At 42.0% G+C, this 14,579-nt stretch overlaps 1 protein-coding gene across 6 annotated transcripts in view; it reads right to left on the reverse strand.

Moving 5' to 3' along the window:
- DOCK9 (dedicator of cytokinesis 9) overlaps nucleotides 1-13,882 on the reverse strand; it is a 357,948-nt gene extending 344,066 nt beyond the window's left edge. For 4 of the 6 annotated variants that reach the window (XM_020963989.2, XM_078147294.1, XM_078147291.1 and 1 more), the window contains exon 1: nucleotides 13,354-13,881. In XM_020963989.2, the coding sequence (XP_020819648.1) occupies nucleotides 13,354-13,482 (129 nt within the window). In that variant the 5' untranslated portion in view covers nucleotides 13,483-13,881. Of the gene's footprint in view, nucleotides 1-13,353 lie in introns of all 6 variants that reach the window. The other 2 variants (XM_078147288.1, XM_078147287.1) reach the window with 1 other exon arrangement.
- Nucleotides 13,883-14,579: the final 697 nt, after the last annotated feature.

Consider the following 14,579-nt stretch of genomic DNA (forward strand, 5'->3'; position numbering starts at 1 on the left):
AAAGGGGAAGTGACTTGCTACCTTCTTGAGAGAAATAAGGAAAGTTCCCAAGAAAAGCCGTAAAATACCAAGAACCAAGGTACGGCCATTAAACTAGGGGGAGAAATGATAAGCTTTAATAGGATCTACATTTATTATCAGGGACAGCTAGATGGCACAATGGATAGAGCACTGGACTTGGGAGTCAGGAAGATTTGAGTTCAAATCTCAAGATGCTAACTAGCTGTATGACCCTAGGCAAGTCACTTAACCCCTATTTGCTTCAGTTCTTCAGCTCTAAAATAGGGACACAGTGGAGAAGGAAATAGCAAACCACTTCAGTGTCTTTGCCAAGAAAACCCATGGATTTTGTAGAGTCAGACACAACTGACCAACAATACCCCCCATCAACAGAGTTGGTAGTGACTTTATGTATCATCTCTCCCCTCATTTTTCACATAAGGAAACTGAGGTCTAGAAAAAAAATAAATTACTCAAGGTCACACAGATAATAAGTAGCAAGGAAAATGCTTTTTCCAAACTTCAATACCTTTGATCAATCACCTGGCTTCCTGGAACTCCAACATCCCCAAGGAAAATGGGAAAGTAAATCCTCTGGGCTTTTGTCTCTGAAACTGTAACTTGAGGGAACTGGATGGATTAGAACTGACATCATTCATGGAAGACTGGAGAGAACCCTAGATTTGGGTTCAAATCCTGACTGCTACTTACTTAGCTGTAATAATCTAGATAATTCATTTAACCCCAAGGTCTCAGTTTCTTCATCTATAAAATAAGGGTTGGACTACATTAGAGTGTCAAACTCTTGGTCGAGGGAAGCAGCCCACTTAGCAGGCAGAACCAGATTAAAATGCAATTGGGAAATGTTTAACAAAAATAACAAAAACATAATGCAACATAGATAATGTTAATTTTTGGTTTTTCAAGTTACTATGTGCCAGGAACTAAGGTTCCTTGAAGACAACAAAGCCTACAATCCTATACTCACTACTCACTCACAGTTCCTGTTACCTAAGTTTCATATAAAAAAACCTTTTCCACTGACTCTTCTAAACAATGAGTTTTACTATTCAATAGTTGGAGCAAAGGCTTAGCCACTGCAATTTCTTAAAAACTGGTGTCCCATGGAGCAATTGAGAACTTTCAAATCACTAAAGATTCATAATCACCAAATTCAGGGTCACTGTTTCGTTTTGTTTCGTTTCCAGTCTTCATTCTCTCTTGACCTCTCTGAAGCAATATCACCCTACTGAATATCCCCTCTTCCTAGATACTGTCTCCCTTGGCTTCCAAGATGCCACACCGTTCCAGTATCTCTTCAGACCATTTCTTTTCTATTTTCACAGGGTCTTCTTCTCATTTCCCTTGAAACAGGTATTGCCCAAGGTTTGGTCAGCCTTCTTCTCTCTCCACATTCTCTTCCTTGTAGAGATAGGTAATGCACACTGGAATGTTGAACTAGAAGTTAGGAAAAACCTGGTTTTGAACCCTGTTTAGGAAACTAAGCTTATTATCATAGCATCAAGCTTATTTTCCCCTGACCACCACTAACCTTCTCACCTTTGTTATACATTATTCCCCTTCTATACCCTATGATACAGCCAAATTGGCCGTCTTTCTGCTCTTCACACATAATACTCTTCTACGTCCCACTTTTACATTGTCTGTCCCCCATTCCTGGAATGTTTGTTCAGCTGTTTTCAGTTGTGTCTGACTGTTTGTGACCCCATATGGGGTTTTCTTGGCAAAGATACTGGAGTGGTTGGCCATTTCCTTCTCCAGTTCATTTTACAGATGAGGAAATTGAGGCAAACAGTGTTGTTACTTGCCCATGGTCACACAGCTACTAAGTGTCCAAGGTCAGATCTGAACTCAGGAAGATGAGTCTTCTTGATTTCAAGCTCAGTGCTCTGAAGTCCTGGAATGGACTTCCTCCTAATTTCTTAGTTTCTAGTTCAGAATTTCTAGTTTCCTTCAAGACTCAGGCTCAAGCATTATCTTCAACACGAAGCTTATCCTAATACCTCCCAGTTCCTAGTACTCTCCCTCTCAAAATTTCTTCCTATTTATTTAGTTATTTGTAATAAAAATATGTATACCCCAAGGAGCATCTATGGGGATGGATCTCCAGGGGCCATCCTATGGAGCAAGAGCTGACCCTCCTTGGCTCACTTCTCGGGGACATGTATTTAGCAGTAAGAGACCTGGTACTCTGGGATGACCTCCTGATCATCTATGCACTGTTCTAAATAAGTCTTTTAAGAACCACGCTTTCAAACAAGTCAGGACAGGACTTGGGATCAATCTCCTGTCACTGGTCATTTTCTTCTCTGTAGACCTTCCCAGAAAATCTATTTCTTATGATCACTGTTCAGTCACCTAAGCTCAGACAGCACATAGGTGTGATGCCATGCAAACAGCTGTGATAAGTACCAGGGAAGAGGAATCTCATTCCCATGCTCACAGGAAGTCCCAAAGAGAAAGAAAGGGAGAGAGTGAGAAAGAAAGAGAAAGACAGAGATAGAGACACAGAGAGACAGAGGGACAGAGAGAGATATCTCAGAGAAGAGAGAACAGAATTCGTTTCTCCCTTTAAATAAGCAGCCATTCCTGGTTAAATAGCCAATCCTCTTTTCATATATTCCCCTTTTCCCAGCTGCTGTAATAGATACCAAGGAATTGCTGTATCACGTCAAAGTACCAAGTCCTTCAGTGCTGAGCACATGTCCCCAGAAGTGGCCAGAGGGGCTCAGTACATGTTCCATGAAATGGGGCCAATCCCCACATATGCTTCATGTGATTAACTCCAACCCAAATGCCACAACATATATGTGGGTACAAACATGTATGTATATATGCATGCATGCTATCTCCCTCAAAAGAATATAAGCTTCTTGAGGGCAAGAACTATTTCATTTGTATCCCCAGCACCTGGCACATAATAAGCCCTTCATAAATATTTACTGATTGATTTCCCTTAAAATCTGCTTTTTCTCCCAATTTCACTATTTCTACCAGTCCCATCACCCTTCATTTAGTCCCCCATGCTTGAAATCATAATCTTGCATATTTGTTATCAAAAAATGTTGATGCTACCTAAAAAACACCTCTACTATTAAGTTTAAATTCCTGACACCTCCTCCCTTCCCCAAGAATTTTTATTTTTTTTACAAAGTGACATCCAGTTCCTTACACAGAAAAGCCTGCAATAGCATGAAAAGGGCTGGAATTCCAGCTGGACCACTTATTAACTATGTGATCTTTGTCAAGTCACTTACATTTGCTAAATCTTAATTTTAAAAATAGAAAAAATTGGACCTTTAAGTTGCCTTCCAACACTAGATCTTTGATACTATAATACTATATATTTCCTCACCATGAACCTGAGGACTGAGCCAACTGTCCAGGTGGGTGGGATAAAGAAATGGCTTTCATATTTCCCTTGAGAATTTTAAGGAGCCTGCTTTCTTTCCATTTCTCATGGACAAGAAGTATCAGACTTCCTTTACACAGGAGAATAAAGGGACTCCTACTTTGTTTTAGAACTGGATACTGAACTCCATTAACTCTTTCTCTGCCAACCCAATCTTAGGAGACATTAAACCTAGGATAAAGAGTAAATCACTAGCAGGGCAGAGATAAAAATATATCATTCTGAAATGACCATCCCAATACAAGGTCGAATCCAGTTTTGAAAATTCTCCTTCTCATTTTCAAGGTCCAGAAAGGGAAGCTTTCCTTCTTTATGCTATCCTAACAAGTGAAAAACTAATGCAAAAATTACAATGATTTAACTATTACCAGAGGAAGGACGCTTCAGGGTTATGAATTTCTCCCTGTGCAGACTAACCTCAATAGCTAATTCATCCCTCATTCCAAAGACAGATTTTTCTGGTCTTTTCAAAAGCTATTCTGGGTTAAGTAGTTAGCCATCTATGCAAAACTCCCCCAAATTTAGCATCTAGCACACCCCCAACCCCTAGCTTTACCTCCCTCACTTTTGTACCTGGCCCCTTAATCGAAACTGGTCCACTCATTCCTGGAAATACATTTTGATATATGCTGTCACACTTGGCACTGTTAATTGTCTTTGCTTAAATGTGGTGGCAATGGTGGTGATGAGGGGAGGGGAAGGGAATGACTGCAATATAAAATCAAAAGTCACATACTGTGGGAGGACAGACCCATTAATGCACTGCTAGCAGAACTGTGAAATGGTCCAACCATTCTAGAAAGCAGCTTGGAACTAAACGGTGCTATGCCCTTTGACTCAGCAATTTCACTACTAGGCACGTACCTCAAAGAGAACAAAGAAAATGGAAAAGGTCCCATTTGTACAAAATATTTATAGCAGCATTTTTTGTTGCAAAGAACTAAGGACAAAGTGGATGCCCATGAACTGGGAAATGACTGAACAACGATGGCACTTGAATGTAATCGAATATTATTGTTCTATTAATGATGAAGAGGATGGATTTCAAAAACTCTCAGATTGTTGCATGAACTGATGCAGACTGCAGAGCCAGGAGAATAATTTATATAATGACTATAACACTGTAAAGAAAAACAATAATGGGGGCAGCTAGGTGGCGCAGTGGACAGAGCACCGGCCCTGGATTCAGGAGGACCTGAGTTCAAATCTAGCCGCAGACATATAACACTTACTTGCTGTGTGATCCTGGGAAAGTCACTTAACCCCATTGCCTAACCAAAAAAACCCAAAAAAACAAAAACCCCAATAATGAAAGACTTATGAACTCTGATCAATGCAGTTATTGGTCAGAGTCCCAAAAGTCCAATGATAAAGCACGCTTCCCACTTTTTGGCAGAGGGGAAGGGAATAGAAATGGAACAAGCGTTTATTAAGCACCTACCATGTACCAAGGATTGTGCTAAGTGCTTTAGAACCATTATCTCATTTTATCCTTACAACAACCCTGGGAGACAGTGCTATTATTATCCCCATTTTACAGTTGAGGAAACTGAGGCAGACAGAGGTTGAGTGACTTGTCCTGCATCATATAGCTAGTAAGTGTCTAAGGCGGGATTGGAACTCAACTGTTCCTGACTCCAGCTCTAGCACTCTATCCACTTTGTCACCTAGCTGCCTCAGAGAAGCTATAGATCAGAGGTATCAAACCGAAGCCCAGGGCTTCATGCCCGGGGTGGCATGTGGCCCTCAATACCTCTTCAAGTGTTACTGCAGCCTGAACCATATGAAAATTTAGTTCCCAACTAATTTTAATGTGCTGATATATTAATAAAAATATATGTAAACATGTGGTTTTCTCAGTCAACATGCATCCCACAGGGACCCTTAGGGAGGGTTTAGTAGCCCCATTTCTATTTGAACCTGACACCACTGCTGTAGACTATAGGTACAGACCGATAAACATTTTCAGACAGTCAATGTGTGAATTTGTTTTGCTTGGTGATAATTATTTGTTATAAGAGAACGATTTTGGAGGGAAGAATTGTGTTGGTTTTTTTTTGTGGGGTGGGTTGGAGAAGTAGTGGTAAAAAAAGAAAAAGAAAGAAAAGAGAATAAAGGAAACATAAAAATAGACAAAAAAGCAGAAGGAAATTCAAAAGGAAACACAAACAAGCAGGGTAGTGTTGGTATTGACATGTTAAATTTAAAATCTATTTTTAAAGACCAAGCAGTACATAATAGAGATTCATTGGTTCACAAACAATTCCCTTTTTCTGTTTTTCTTTGTATGTAGTCATCTCCACACTGTGCCCTCCTAAAGTCAGCTTCATCCCCCATCTCCTCCTCTCAAGAATCTTGGATTCCACTCCTGAAACTACTCTGGCCCTGACGAGTGAGCTTTCCTTCACCTTATCTTACTGAGATCTTCAGGCCATCTCTACACACGCTGTACTGAATGCCTCAGTAGACCTTTTTCTAGCTCCACTCTATGAGTTCCCATACCCCCTTAGAACATCAGCATCTTGAGAGCAGGGCTGTCTTACCTAATTGTTTTTGTATCAATGTGCATTTTGTGTACTGTGTATGTAGCACAGTACCTGGCACGCTGTCAGTGTTTCTTAATAAATGCATAATCTAGCTATGTTTGTCAAATTTTTAATTAAAAAAAAAGAAATAATGAGAAAAAAGTGACAACAAAAACGTTTAAAAGAAAAATGTCGTACATGTCTGCCCCCTAGCATTTCTTCACATGTTTCCCCTATATCATATAGCCCTATTTAAGTCATTGCCTCTTTCCATAGCAAAGCTCAGGTCCTCCCTTCTTCATGAAGGTCTTCCCAAACATGCCAAGCTCTAAATAAGGCTCTCTCCTCTCAATTCCTGTAGCACACTTATTGTTGAAACCACTCACTCAGCTCTTAAACAATTTACCAAAGGTAGCATAGTTTTCTTCTCTTGTATTTTTCCTATCATCCCAAATGACTTGTAAGCCTCTCAAGCACAGCTGTATCAGGGTTGTATTCCATGGAACAACAAACAGTCATGGAAACCAGTAACCAGGGCAGCTAAGCTCACGAGCCAAGGGATGTGACCATCATTGCATTCAGCCCTTTATTTCTTTAATGGTGCCCTACATAGAGTAGGCACATGTTCGTTAATGAGCACTATTAAGGCTTCTTTTCTTTCATTCATTCAACAAATGTGTATTCAATTATTTGTATTTGTATCTTATTTTCTTTATTAGACTGGAAGCTCAAAGAGGGTAGGAATCCTCTTTTGATTCAAATTTTGTATCTTTCCTAGCAGATAGTAAGGTGCCAAGTACACAGTTAAGAGGCAGCTAGGGAGCTCAGTGGATAGAGCACTGGTCCTGGAGTCAGGAACCCCTGAGTTCAAATCCAGCTTCAGACACTCACTAGCTGTGTGACCCTGGGCAAGTCACTTAACCTCTGTTTGCCTTAATCCTCTGGAGAAGGAAATGGCAAACCATTCCTGTATCTTTGCCAAGAAATCCCAAGGACATTATGGTCCACAGGGTCACAAAGAGTCGGACAAGACTGAACAACAACACACAGTTAACACTTAATAAATGTTTTTTGAATGAATGATTGCTTAATTCTTTTTCTAACCTTCTTGAATTCTAAACCTATCACAACTTTTATTCTGTCTCCTAAATTTAAGTGGAAGAGAATTCGGGGGAAATACCCCTTTTGCTTAGCTAGCTCTCATTTACCCAGACCAGATGATCAGGCCTTCTCTCTCACTGCCTCTTTACCATTTCTGAAGGTTAAATACACTTACTTTCGAGAGCTGAGAAAGGGTAGAGAGATGAAACCGAGACCTGTGAATGCCACTATTCGAGACCATATCTGATTTGAAATTATCGCCATTACCTGTGGATTCAAAGATCAATGCTCCGGACTGTCTCAGGCTACCTCAGAGATAATCTCAGGTTGCCTGTACTTCCAAGATAAGTACCTACATAAAAAGCACAAGAAGGGACTGCTCCCATCTCCAGCTCATCCCTCTCCATCATGGTAAAGTGAATGCAGCAATAACTAAAATTAGTTTTCTCCTTTTGCCTTGCAAGATCTCAGAGGACTCTGGAATGGAATGAAATATCTGGCAGGGGCTAAAACATAGCAAGAGGCTCTCAGGCTGCAGATACTCAGATAAGATCTCTAAGGTAACTAGGTATCCAGATGACTTGGACTAGAATACCTAGGTGCAGGGTAACTGATAAAAATGACTTTGGGTGGTTGCATCACTACATTTACACTGATCTTTTGGAGAGAAAGAGTATTTATGGTTCTCATGTCACATTTCCTTTTACAGCTACATAAATTACATATTATGTATTAGACTGGTAAAAGATTTGGGATCATTTAAGTTTCCTTCAGCATCACCAAAAACAATCATTAAATAAAATTCAATTAACACTGCTCAGTGAGAACTCTCGGTTTCAGTTTTGAACTTTTACACTAGTATTTAGTATGTCGACCCTGAATCAATGGAAAGCTAAATAGACATAGAGAATAATAAGCATTCTTTTCATGTTAATACCACAAAAAAACAAATTTTTTCAATATCGTATGTACTTCTACAACAACAATTATTATTATAAATTACTTGTTGCTCTGTCATGCCTGACTTTGTGACCCCAATTTCGGTTTTCTTGGCAAAGATACTGGAGTGGTTTGCCATTTCCTTCTCCAGCTCAATTTTTTTTCAGATGAGGAAACTTAGGCAAACAGGGTTAAGTGACTTGCCCAGGGTCACACTGCTAATAAGTGTCTGAGGTCACATTTGAATTCAGAAAGAGGAGTCTCCAGCCCAGCATTCTATCCACTGTACCACCTCCGGGTCCCGTCACCATACCTAGCATTTATGTGTTATCTCATCTGATCCTCACAACAACTACTGTTATCCTCATCCTCACAACAACTACTGTTATCCTCATTTTACAGAGAATGAATCTAAGGATTTAAGAGGTTACGTGACTTGCCCAGAGTCACACAACTAGTTAAGTGTCCAAGGCCAGATTTTAACTCAGGGAGATAAGTCTTCCTTACTCCAGGTCTGGAACTCTATTTACTGAGCCAAACTACTTAGAACCACAGAATTGTAGAGCTGGAAGGAACCTCAGAAACCACGTTCATTTTACAGGAGAGGAAACCGAGGCACAGAAGGTCTCGCCGAAAGTCACACAGTTTAGAGAGCTATCCACTGCACCACCTAGCTGCCCCCAAGAACCTTTTTTTTTTAAGTATTTACCAGCCCCTAACCACTTTACTAGGTGTTATGGGGAAATACCAAATTAATGATAATAATAATAATGATGATGATGATGATGATGATGATGATAGCTAAAATTTACATAGTGCTTACTATGTGCCAGGCAAAATGCTTTATAATTATTATCTCATTTGATTTTCACAACAAGCCTGTGAGATAGGTGTTATTATTTATCCCCATTTTACAGAAGCAGAAACTAAGGCAAACCAATGTTAAATGACTTGCCCAGGGTCACACAGAAGTCAGCTCTTCCTGACTCTAGGCCCAGGTCTCTATCCCTTGCACTAACTAGCTGCCTATTAATTATTTAAATTAAAAACAGACTTGGTCCTTAAAGCTGATGAGTTATACCCACCATTAACAAAGTTTATACAGCACATCAGAAGGTATCTGGGCCTCATTTGACTGGACTTTTCTTGAGAGTCAGTGTGGCTTGTCAAAGACTGACAGCCTTGAACTACTAGGTGGACTGAGTGATCTGGGCATTGGCACACGGTAGAGATAACTTCCTGGAAGTGGTGCATAGCAAGAGGAATGGGGGAAGGGCAGGGGAGGAAGAAGGGTGATGGGAGGAGGAAGGGTGATGGAAGCAAGCACTGGGTACCGAGCCCAGTGATATTTATGGGTTGGTAGCTTTTACCCTAGGCCAGCTCCCTCAGGTGTCAAACCACTCCCCTACACCATGTCCCTGATAACTTTGTACATCCTCCTCCAGTGAACCTCACAGCCACAAACTCCTCAGCTGCAAGTCACAGCATGCTTTGGAAATATGTTTTCCGCTTCAATGGAGAGCCCTTCCTATTTCTGAATGGGCTTTCTGGACTCAGTGCCTTTATACTTGTGAAAGCATGGTTTTTATCATATAAATGGCCATGTTCAGAGAAGGCTAAAGTGTTGAGATACCAGGGGCCCTGGCTGCACATGTCTAAAGACTGTCATAGGTATATACACACACATATACATATGTGTGTAATACATAATGTAAATATAATGACTTTACCGACCCATAAGTGGTAGATCTGTTTTCCTCAGATGTCATCTTAAAATATGTGTCTGTAATATAGACACATATATATTATATACATATATCTATTCATATAATGACTTTATGACCTGTAAATGGTAATCTGTTTTCCTTAGATGCCACCTTAAAAATATACATAATATAGATATACACATATTATATACATATATGTATATAATATATACATGTATCTGTATCTTATGTTTCAAGATAGCATATATAATATGTAAACATATTGCATTATTTAATATATAATATTATATACATGTCTATTTTTTTAAGATGGCATCCAAGGAAAACTGCTTACCATTTATAGGTCATAAAGTCATATTGAGGACACACATATGAATGAAGTGTGAGTAGATCATCCTCAGATGTGAAGCCCAAGTATTTATAGACACAACTTTAGTCTCTCATTTGCCCAGTGCTCATCAACGATAAGCAAATCAGAAAATGGCAACAATGACCCCTTGTTGTCAACCTAATGATTTTATTATAAACAATAATACACATAATTATTTAAAACAATAACAATAGTTATCATTTATCTAGTGCTTGAAGGTTGTTAAAATATCTCACATACATGATCTCATTTGATACTTTCGACAACCCTGTGAAACAGGTACTGCAGGTATTATCATCCCCATTTTAAAGAGGAGGAAACTAGATTTCAAACAGATTAAGTGATTTGCCCAAGCATTAGTAATAGAGCCTGAATCCAGTTTTGTACCAACTCTAACCCCAGTTGATATCTGCTCTCTTCAGAAGACTACTGACATATCAAAAAGGTGACAGTTATAAAATGCCATTTTTCCTTCTATTCCTAAAGGTAATGGTTGGGGTAACATTTATTATTAAAAACTCAAGTTTCTACAGCACTTTAAGGTTTTCAAAGCCCTTGCCTCACAAGCCTGTGAAGTGCTACAAGTATTATTCCCATTTTACAGATAGGAAAACTGAAAAAGGGAATAAATGACCTTTCCGTGTTCATAAAGACAGCAAGTGTTAGAGCAGAGACTCAGACCCAGGTCTCCCAAATCCAAAGGCCGCCCTCTTGACACTTCATATGCTGCATTTCTTTTGATATAATAGGCTACCCTAATGAGGATAGCATCCTTCAGTTAAAAGAAGGAAATTAAGAATGAAAAGAAAATTAGTAGCAATACAGACAATAACCTAATTTCCTAAGCATTTGATAAACTGTGGGGCTAACCCAAATACTGTTTTTTAATCTAAATATTAAATTAAAAAAATTTTTTTCAAATGAAGATCTGCCTTCTCTCCCTCCCACCTCTTCCATCTATGTACTATTTATTGAGAAGATTCAGGAAAATATATTAATGATCAAAATTATTTAGCAATCTTATAACTAATTTATTTTCCTGTTTAAAATCACTAAGCTACTCACGTTCTATTTAGAGTTAATCAAGAAGAAATAACTGAAATACTGTACCAACCCATAACAGCAGAACGGTTGGACACAACTACATCATTCTTACTAAGAAGATGGTTAAGTCTCTTCTGGGGGTCAGCTAGGTGGCTCGCTGGATAAAACACCAGCCCTGGATTCAGGAGAACCTGAGTTCAAACCCGACCTCAGACACATAACACTACCTGTGTGACCCTGGGCAAGTCACTTAATCCCCACTGCCCAACCAAAAACAAAAAAGAGAGAGAGTCTCTTCTGTTCCTTCCTCATTCTTGCAGTGGAGAGTGTGCAGGGCCTAGAGTCAGGAAGGTCTGAGTTCAAATCTTACCTCAGACCCTTACTAGCTGAGGGCAAGTCACTTAACCTCTCTTTGCCTCAGTTTCCTCATCTGTAAAATGGCACCTACCTCAAAGGGTTGTTGTAAGGCTCAAATGAGATAAATAATAATTATAAAGTGCTTAGCACACTGTCAAGCACACAGTAAGCATTACATAAATGTTAGCTACTATTATTATTATCTTTAACAAATCAATTGAGATCATAAAGGGGGAGGAATCAGCTTACGGTGCATATCAGTCTAAAGTAACAGTCTGTTGGCCTTAGATTACTGAGTAAACCTTCCAGTCAACAAAAAAAAAATATCTTGATGTGCGAACTGAACAAACTGGATATGGAAATTAGCACAGTGTATTCTCCACGAACTTATCATTTACATTCGCAATTTCTGACTGCGAACTCCACAGAGCATCTTAGTATCAAAAAATGTTTTACTTACATTAAGAGCATATGTACTAGGCTCCTAAAGCAGGGGGTTCTTAACCTTTCGAGTGTGTGTGTATATGACAGATATCTTTAGAAGTCTTAGAATAATGTTTTTAAATAATTAAAGAAGTGCTAAATTTCAGTCAAGATATTAGTAAAAACAAAGATGTCATTTATTTCCAATTCAAGTTCATAGACCTCCCTGAAATCCATCCACAGAACTCTGCGCAAGAACCCCGGCCCCAGCAATACCCCACACATACTATTTCAGTGCCCAGAACCTTCCTTTTACAAACAAGGAAAAAGTACCCCCCCACACAAACAAACTCTTTTCAAGACATACCAAAAGCCTTTTACAATACATACGAGTGGTTAAAAGCTTCCAGATGGATAACATGCTGCTTTCCAAACCCTAACAAGAAGTTCTAGGACAGCTCCTGCAGAATTGCTACCACTTAAAAAGTCAAGTCTGTCATAATTTACTCCAGTTTCCTAATATAGCATCCACCATGCGGAGGATGGAAAAGTTGACTTAAAACTCCTAACACCTAGAGATAGCGCTCTCCTTTTCTCTTGGCCAAAGACCTTCTGCTGAACTCTTAACATTTTTCTCCCTGCTCAATGCACAAATTTGGGGTATGACCATAAATCAACAGCTAACCTAAACCAATTCTGAAATATATGCACACAGGTGGCTAGGGTTAACAGCCCTCCCCTTATATACGGTGTGGGGCATACCTAAAAATCCAAGGAGGGGGCTGGAGGAGACAATTCTAGGTCACTTCCTTGCTTGGCCCACTGATGTCAGGTATCCCTTCCCCATAGAATAGGCCTGCGAATGGGAGGAAAGACGGGAGAGGGGAGGAGGAGAAAAGGGAAGGGAAAAAAAGGCCACAAGTGCCAAATATCAGCTTTGGTCCTCCACTAAAAGAGGAAGACAGATGGTGAAAGACGAGAGAGTAACAAAAGCATTCCTTTCCTCTTTCTGAGACAGAGAAGGTGAAAGGTGAGTTGGGTCATTTCCATGAAATTTACTCCAGGGCGAGGACAGTACAATGCTGGAGGGAACTGGGGTCCTGTTCTTGGATCTGCTCTTTGGTGTGGATGGCTCCAGGTGACCTGTTCTGGCCAGTCCTACCCATCCCCTCGCTGGACTTCTCCTCCTCCTCCTCCTCTTCCCTCCCCCCACCCCCCACCTCTTCGCCCAGCGAGCCCCAGCTCCACTGGCGGCTCCGCCTCATCCTGACCGACTGACGGGAGCGTAGGGAGGGAAAGAGGGAGCGTGGCGTGGGGAGGAGGGGACTCGCGGCTGGGGATGCGCCCCGTGCCCCCGCCGCCGTCCCTGCCCGTGCCGGCGCTGCGCTCTACCTGCGCCCAGCCCCGCGCGCTCTCCTCTGCGCTCGCACTCACCAAGAGCACGGAGCCCCGCACCACCTCGGACACGCTCTGCCGCAGCTCGGCCGCCGTGCCGGGCTTGCTCAGCGCCCGGGTGAACTTCCGAGTCTCCGCCGAGGCGGGGAGCAGCGGCGGCTGCGACATCCTCTGCCTCCTGGCCGCCGCCGCCGCCGCCGCCGGCGCCGCCTCCTCCTCCTCCTGCTGGAGTCCCGGCCCGCGTCGATCCGTCCACCGCCAGGTGCAGCCACCGCAGCCGGCCCAGCTTCTCGCTGCCGCTCCTCGCTCCAGGCTCCTGCCGGGGATCCCGAGAGAGCGGGCGGGCTCGTGGGCTGCGCAGGTCCCGGCTCGTCCCCTCCCCTCTCCGCTGCCGCCGCCGCCGCTGCTGCTGCTGTCAAGGCCAGGTCCTGCCTCCTCTTCCTCTGCTAACGCCTGGGCCGGCGGGGTCGGCGGCGGCGGCTTCCCCACTCACTCCGGGCAGTGCTCCTGGTTGTTGCTCCTGAGGCTGTCCTGGCTCCCCCATGCTACCAGCTCTCACCGCCGGCGGCCTCCTCCTCTGGGCGGAGTGTCCAGTCCAAGGCGGGGCCGCAGAGTGGAGGAGGCGGGACTGAGCCCCATCCTGAAACTGGCTAGCTCTCAGGGCCACCCCCTCCCCCGACTCCGTAACCCGTCTGGGGAAGGAGGGTACCGCTCTGTCTTTGGGCTAGTCCGGAGGCTAAAAGGAAATTAAAGAATTGGGTGAGGTGTTCGGATGAGAAGGGCCCCCCAAAAGGGATGAAAGTTAGAACAGTTCAAATAAAAGGTGAAGAGGGCAAAGAATAGAAGGAGAAACCTGAGGCAATGAGCCTTTACTCCGCAAAAGGGGGAAGAGGGGAGGGGCCGAGATGAAAAGGAGTTTGGGACTGAAAAGAGCAAGATAACCCTTGAAGGAGACACAAGACGTACTTTATTGAAGGACGTAACCAAAATGTCCAGGGCAATACTTGGAGAATTCATTTTAGAAAGGCTACCCCAAGACCTGAGCTTTCACTTATAATTTCCCAAGAGGGGAGGAAAGCAACCAAGAGGCCTACAGTTCCTCTTATACGGAGAGAGTATTGTATCTGCCATGGGGGTATATTTAGATCTTTCATATACTAAAATGGTATGGTATTGGGGTCAGAAAGTAGCCCTCCCCCTTATTATTTAATTCTGTGGAAAGAGGCTGTGGAGTCAGAAAACCTGGATTCAGCTCCTATCTCTGA

The sequence above is a fragment of the Phascolarctos cinereus genome, unplaced genomic scaffold (assembly GCF_003287225.1).
Source record: "Phascolarctos cinereus isolate Bilbo 61053 unplaced genomic scaffold, phaCin_HiC Scaffold_7;HRSCAF=346, whole genome shotgun sequence".
In the NCBI taxonomy this organism is placed as follows: domain Eukaryota; kingdom Metazoa; phylum Chordata; class Mammalia; order Diprotodontia; family Phascolarctidae; genus Phascolarctos; species Phascolarctos cinereus.